Source organism: Bison bison, unplaced genomic scaffold (assembly GCF_000754665.1).
Source record: "Bison bison bison isolate TAMUID 2011002044 unplaced genomic scaffold, Bison_UMD1.0 scf7180017864109, whole genome shotgun sequence".
NCBI classification, from domain to species: Eukaryota; Metazoa; Chordata; class Mammalia; order Artiodactyla; family Bovidae; genus Bison; species Bison bison.
This window is the reverse complement of record NW_011494681.1, coordinates 1,016,130-1,023,666: the sequence shown is the minus strand read 5'-3', so window position 1 is coordinate 1,023,666 and position 7,537 is coordinate 1,016,130. Positions and strand designations below refer to the sequence as shown.

The following is a 7,537-nucleotide window of genomic DNA, read 5'->3' as shown; positions in this document are numbered from 1 at the left end:
AGATACCTTAGCTATCCTGTTCTATCTGACTGAACTACAGCTCTGCTAGGTGTGGATTTAGGTGATTGTGCTAAGGCCCAGGGGGATGAGGTGCTCTGCTCAAGGCTCCCCAGGTGGGAATCAGGGTCTCTGACTCCCTCTGCACACTCTACACTGTCTTCTGAGCTTCCCAGCAGACATGGCAGATCCATGAATTGTGCCTGAACGCAGCAGCTGATGGGGGCTGGGACAGCAGGAGCTCACGGGGCCCGGCCCTTCTGTGACGACAGAGCGACCTGCAAACGTGACCCTTTCTCTGTGCGGAGAAGATAAAAGCGCCGCTGTTAATATTCCACACTCCTTCTTGTGACATTTTTAAAAGGCAGCGTGTGGAATTAAATGTAGCTAAGAACATAAAACCTGCTGCACTCAAGTCATTCTGTCCTAAAGAAATGCGGTGGGATTCTAAAACCAAATTTTCCAAGTTAACATGAAGACGGATTATATCATCGGAAGAGTGTCACGCCATCCCTATCTTTAGTCATTAAAGGGATGGCTTTTCAAGTTTGATGTAGAAACAACATTAAATGAATAAGTATTTCTTGTGTAATCGATATGTAAAAAGAAAGCTATATCTCAGGATTTGGCAGTTTTAGAATGGCTAAGCAGTACTGTGATGAAATTGTAAGATTCTGCAGGAATCAACTGAATTTAAAAGCTGTAGTAAACAGCTGCATTTGACATCACGAATACTGCTTTTTGAAATGTGAAATACACTGAGCAAGAGGCACAGCTCCTATCAGTGGGCCTAGTACTTGAGCCTATGATTCAAGCATGAACATGAAATTATTTTGTTTGTGCTTAATCAGATTACATGGTACATTTTGGCACTGCTTCTCAAAAAATAATGGTAAATTGTAACATTCCAGGGCCAGAAATAGGCCCTTTCAAGTACAAAGCTTTTCTTGGCTCCTTGGACTAAAGGTTAAATCGCGCATATTTTAGAGCACCTTAAATTTCATTGCATCTGACGTAGAAATACAGGTGAAACAGAACTACCAACAGTACCTTAGGGAATATGAGTTAGTACAGAAATGTTGAATATTCACATTACCTTACATAGATCAAATGGCTCCAATAAGCGTTGTCTGTCAAAATTCTTTTCATTTGCTTTCTTGGTAATTTACTTTCACGGGTGAGTTGTTTCATTATTGCAGTGCATTTTGTTGGCGAGTGTTGGAAAGTAAAACTGAGGTAGATTTTTCTAATTGCTCCTAAGTCACCCTATACTCATGATTTCTAGACTTCAGAGTTTTGTTTTGTTTTTTCTTTTTTTATAACTGAAAAAAGAAAAAGGCATTAAGCTTAGTATTTTTGGAAGCATTTAGACCATTTCCTTTCATTTGATTATATTTACATAGCAGAACTCTATAAAAAGGATCTATACCAAGCCAATTACCATTCCACCTTGACATAACTTGGGGATGTTCTAGAAACTTTTGTGCTTTGTAGAAATAAAATGGAAATTTTTAGTGTTTTATACACTTAAAGTGATAGAAATAAATTAATTTATGCATAAAAGAAAAATACATTCAAGTAAAATCAAATAAAAATAGACAATTCTTTTCTTATGCCTTTAAGTTTAAAAAGTACCAGATGATCAGGAAAAGTTCTGTATTAATTAACATCATGGCTAATTATAGACATAAATTTTAGAGCTATTCTTTAGATTTTTACAGCATATTAATATATTTTATTTCAAGTTACATAGTTCTTAAACCTGTAATAGTATTTGTCTTCCAGTTTTGATTGTTATTAGCATGTTGCTTTTATACTGCAAAAAGTAATTCTTGTAATTAAAAATCCACTACAAAATTTTATATTATTTGTGGGAAGAGGGGGTATGCCCAAAAGGATAGTTGAGTATTTTTGTCAGTGATGAACCAAGAACTTGGGATTAGATTTAGTGATTTGATTTAATGGATAGAATTTCAAAGACAAGTTTTTTTGTATATTAATACCTAGATATTCATTAAGCTATAAATAAATGCATTTTTTTATTCAGAATGTGAGTCTGTATGGCAGCTATGAATGTGTTTAAGTGAAAGATGTTTTTATACACAAAAGTGCTTTTCTACCTAGAGTCTTAAATTACCACTAATTAAGCAGTATATAATATAATATATAATTATAGTGTTTTAATATGGTTGCCAGTGGATTTGCTAGTCTTTCTAAATGGCCATTGTTGGCTAATAGTCTTCAGGGGATCATTTATATAGCCATTGTGGTTCTAAAAATATGTCTAAATACCAATGGGACAGCCTTTTTTTTTTGAAGCATGGCTGTTAAAATGCACTTCTATTTGAAATGTGTCTTTTTGATTAAATCACTCAATTACTTTCATATGCGGCAAAAAAAATACCAGTACTGAAAAGAATAAAGGAAAGCTCTTTTTATCTAGAAAATTTTCAGAACAAAATGGTAGTTATATAAAGATTTGAGTTAGGAGTATTGGGAATCTGTTCTATTCATAAGGAGTTTTAGCTGTTCTTTTCATTATATTTTTTAACTGGAGATGTTTCTATATAGCCTCATTGTTTTTACTTTAATTATTATTTCTATGGCAGAGAGATAATTAGGTAAATGCTGTTGAATATTAAATATGGTAGTAGCTTCAGGGAAAATAAACATTTCTGGGTCAAAGCCCTCAACAAAGTATTATCTTGTATGAGCTGGTTAATGGAATTGAATGCCAAATAGTTTTGCCACCATCCAACCAAACTCTCAGAGTCACTCAGTTCATCATCTAAGACTGTTTTGGAGTGGAATGGCTGCTTATGTCAAAGTTAATGGTGTTCTTTTTATTTTACTAATACAATTCTTTATTGCATGAAATACTGTATATATTATTTATAGGTATTTCCAGTATGGTGTTCTTTTTAATGTGACTTTTTCATGGAGTAAAACTTGATTAGAGAATATTTCCAACCCCATTAAATTAGCTAAGAGTAAGAACATTCCAAGGGGCTTCCTAGGTGGCTTAGTGTTAAAGAACCCGTCTGCCAATGCAGAAGACGCAAGAGATGTAGGTTTGATCTCTTGATCGGGGGAGGATACCCTGGAGGAGGAAGTGGCAGCTCATTCTAGTATTCTTGCCTGGAAAGTTCCATGGACAGAGGAGCCTGGTGGGCTCCAGTCCTTGGGATCACAAGGACATAGTCGAGCAACTGAGCACACACATAAGAACATTCCAGAGAGTCTGAACCTGAGTGTCACACTAAAAACTTTGTACGTTGACTTGTATGAGGTACTCAGTGACATCACCCACTGGTTTCTGTGTATTATTTGCTCCAATCTGTAAGGGCCCATTGGAAAGCCTAAAGTAATTCTAGGCTTCTCTGAGGTCCTTACTTCCTGTATCTAATACTGAATGCAAAAAAGACTTAACTTCTAATCAGACCAGAGAAGCTGAGGATTCTCATCAACCATATTGAGAAATGTACAGAGAAATGTCCTAATTCGTGAACATTATTGTTCAGCAGCATCCCAGAGTGATAGTTTGCAAGTTAATTTCCCAGGTAGCCTAGGGGTTCAGACGTCACACCATTGTTGGATCTAACTTCATCTATTTAAAATCCTGTAATGAAAGAGACACAAAAATTTCTAATGCCAGTGACTAACTTGTGCTGTAGGTTAACTCGCTTAGGGATAGACCTTAGAATAAAATTTCTTCTGCCTTTCTGTGCATAGATTGGAAACTTTTGTGAACAAGGACCTAAGTAGAGAACCCCTAGCTCTGCTGTGAATGTAGGCTGCATGAGTCGCATTTAGTTGTGCAGCCAGCCAGTCCCCCAGCTTTCCCGTGCCGGCCTTAATACATGTCCAGCAAGGCCTCGGCACAGCTGTTTGAGAACTTGCTTTTTCCACAGACTAATAAAAATAGTGACTCTTCACATACTGCATGTGATGCAATATGTATAAGTTAGGCTTATTTTACATTTTAGCTGCCATTTTTCAAATTTTATTTTTTTTTAGTGAGGAATACTGTTGCTTGGGCTTCCCTGGTGGCTCAGACAATACAGAATCTGTCTGCAGCGCAGGAGACCGGGTTTGATCCCTGGGTTGGGAAGATCCCCCCTGGAGAAGTGAATGGCAACCTTCTCCAATATTCTTACCTGGAGAATTCCATGGACAGAGGAGCCTGGTGGGCAATAGTCCATGAGGTTGCCAAGAATCAGACACAACTGAGCGATTAATATTTTTACTTTTTCACTTTTTCACTGTTACTTATCTGAAGAAAATGAATACCTTTGAAAAAAAAAGTCTCTAATGCTCTTCATGAACACCTCTGATTCATTTTAATAAAGAGCTTCTAGAAAGCAAGAAGTTTTGGGAACCCATTACCATGTACAACCACTTTATCACTCTATGTAGATCAAGAGTATCTTGCTATTTTGCAGCATAAACAAACCATGGAAATAAGTTAACCCCTGCAGCTGATATAGGGCTGTAGGTGTCGTTCACAGCCTCTTTTTATCAGAATTTTATATTCTTCAAAACAGTGATAACTTTTAAAGGAGCATTGCTGGTTATTTCTAAAAGTATGGAATTTTTCCGGTCTTCAAAATGGAGCTATAGAGTTCTGTTCTGGACAATTCTTTCTACTTTCACATTTGTAGTATGAAAGAGCATCAATGCCATTAAGTACACAAGTTCACTATTCATAGAATTTATTACTATTTCAGATAGTTAAAATTTTGGTATCCAGAATGTAAACAACATGAAAACTAAATAATAGAGTAAAATGAATTTTAAGATATGGAGAGTAAATAAAAACTACTATGGCAAAAGGTCTGCTTTGCATTCTGAACATAAGTCTTTCTATCATTTTTGAAGTTTATTGGAGTTTGCCTGTTTAGCAGTTCCATATTATATGTAAGCTGGACTTTGTAAAGAGCACTCAGCCAGAGGCAATAAAAATGGGACCTGTTTGTGTTGAAGAGGTAGAAAAGGAATTAGGAAGGAGTATGTCATGATCCTTTTTATCTGCTCTCCATTTTTAACTGGACTCAGCCCTGTCTCTCTTCACAGCAAGAAGAAAATCACTCTTCACTTTCCCAACTTCTTACAGATGCTTTCAAGAGATAAAAGTGAATGGCCTTGGAAATTGCCGTGTATCCTCTGGCTTTTATTATCCATTGTTCTTATCCTAGACTTAGGTAAATGGCTTTTGTGCTGTGCTTACTCGCTCAGTTGTGTCCAACTCTGCGACCCCATGAACTGTAGCCCACCAGGCTCCTCTCTCCATGAGGATCCTCCATGCAAGAATACTGGAGTGGGATGCCATGACCTCTCTGAAGGATCTTCCCAATCTAGGGTTCGAACCTAGGTCTCCTGCATTACAGGCAGATTCTTTACCATCTGAGCCTCCAGGGATTAGAATTTATAGGTGTCATTTCCTGTAGGTCTGGAGTGCATACTTTAGAAATCATATAAAATTTATTTTTAAAAGCACATTTTTGTAATATGTTGGTTTCCATAACATCTGTACCCACAAATATAGATGAGGTTTTAGGGAAGGAAAAAACAGATGACAAAATTATATGTTTAGTGAGCCTTGTAATAGAAAAAAATCTCATTGCTTGAGGCATTCTATATAAAGAGTTTTTAAAAGTAACTTTAATAAATGTATTTTGTGCTAAAAGTCTCCTAACCTTACCCCTCCCGCTGCCACCACCCTTTATCATATTCCTGCTGTGCACACTCTTCTAGAGCCTGGCCAGCAGCTTGCCCTCTTATGTCCGATTTGCTCACCTTGTGTTTGTTTGTCCTTTCTTTGCAGAGACTCTCCTTGATGACTTCCTTCTCACGTACACAGTCTTCATGACAACTGACGACTTGTGCCAGGCGCTGTTGAGGCAATATCCTTCATTAGCTTCAGGATGCTGTGTCGGCTTCCTCTCAGACAGATGCCTCACATTAGGAATTAACTGCCTTTCTTCATTTACTCAAGCCCTTAGTAGAGTGTGGCTGTGTTAAATATTAATGTCATGATAGCCGAGGTGAAAGATGAAGTGAGACAGAGTATGCAGGGGGGGCCAGAGATGCAGAGCTGCTGTTTTCACGGTCTGTGCTGTGGGTACACTGTGTTTTCTTCAAACCTGTGCACAAGGCTTTAGAACCTAGAGATGAATTTGGCCTACTGGGTAAACCCCAGAGTCAAGAGGTTGAGTGGATTGGCAGTAACTGAACTTCTAAGACAATCAATCAGTTAGTGCCAGACCACATGGGTGGGGAAGCATGCATGTGATAGTGTTTTTCTGGGCAAGCATCCTGGGGAAGACAAGGATTTCCCACTTGGGAGGTCTGACCCCCCACTCCCACCCCCAATCAGCTGTCATCATTTCAGAGCTTTGTCAGGGCAGGCTGTCTTAGGATGATGGATGTGATTAGAGGGTTAATGACCAGTTAAGGAGGCTTTAGGATTGCATACACTGACTCGAAGAGATGCAACAGATCAAAGGCCAGGAAGCCATGCCATGGAAACGCACACAGTTTCCAAATGAGTGTCTTGCCTTACAGTGTTTAAGGAAGAGTTTTTTTATCAGAAGTCAAGCCATGAAGGTCACAGGAAAAGACAAAAAGAGCGTTTGCATAAGTAGAAATAGTGCAAGATAAATCCTTATGCCTTTCAAGAGAAAAACTACAAGAAATGCATATTTTAACAAATTCTTTGTGTTTGCCTGAGTCTGTTTCACAGGTAGACATCAAAGAAATCAGATGTCCTTGCTGTACTTTTTTTTTTTTTTTCTGAGTTAGTTTTCTGAATTAGTTGCTTTAATTTCATGGTTCAAAAACAAGGATTTTAAGTATTTCCCTCCCCCCCAGATGTATCCATTCTAAAATATTAAGTGTTATCTGTAACTTTTCTCCTCTATTTTTAAAATTTTTATTGAAGTATATTTGATTTATAATGTGTTAATTTCTGCTGTATGGTAAAGTGGTACCATATATATATATCAGATCAGATCAGATCAGTCGCTCAGTAGTGTCCGACTCTTTGCGACCCCATGAATCGCAGCACACCAGGCCTCCCTGTCCATCACCAACTCCCGGAGTTCACTCAGACTCGTGTCCATCCAGTCAGTGATGCCATCCAGCCATCTCATCCTCTGTCGTCCCCTTCTCCTCCTGCCCCCAATCCCTCCCAGCATCAGAGTCTTTCCAATCAGTCAACTCTAAACGTGAGGTGGCCAAAGTACTGGAGTTTCAGCTTTAGCATCATTCCTCCAAAGAAATCCCAGGGCTGATCTTCTTCACTCTGAATTTGCAAGTGGAACCTGGATATAGCAAAACCGTCATGACCTGAACAGTGGCTTGATAGTACTTGTTAGTATATAACAACTTGTTAGTACTATATATTTCTGAGGTATTTTCACATTGATTAATTTATTTGGCACTTCATAATAAACATATATATTGTTTTTTATCTGAGGCCAGCAATTGTCCCTACTCCTTTTCTTCTCTGGACCTTGTCCTTTTAAACATACAAAAGACT

General features: G+C 38.0%; 1 protein-coding gene across 11 annotated transcripts in view; it reads left to right on the top strand.

The window, feature by feature from the left end:
- The window catches only part of RAPGEF5 (Rap guanine nucleotide exchange factor (GEF) 5), a 360,172-nt gene that overhangs the window by 306,764 nt on the left and 45,871 nt on the right, over positions 1-7,537 (top strand). For all 11 annotated transcript variants that reach the window (XM_010839032.1, XM_010839028.1, XM_010839031.1 and 8 more), the window contains one exon: positions 5,822-5,900. In XM_010839032.1, coding sequence (XP_010837334.1) covers positions 5,822-5,900 — 79 coding nt within the window. The remainder of the gene's footprint in view (positions 1-5,821; positions 5,901-7,537) is intronic.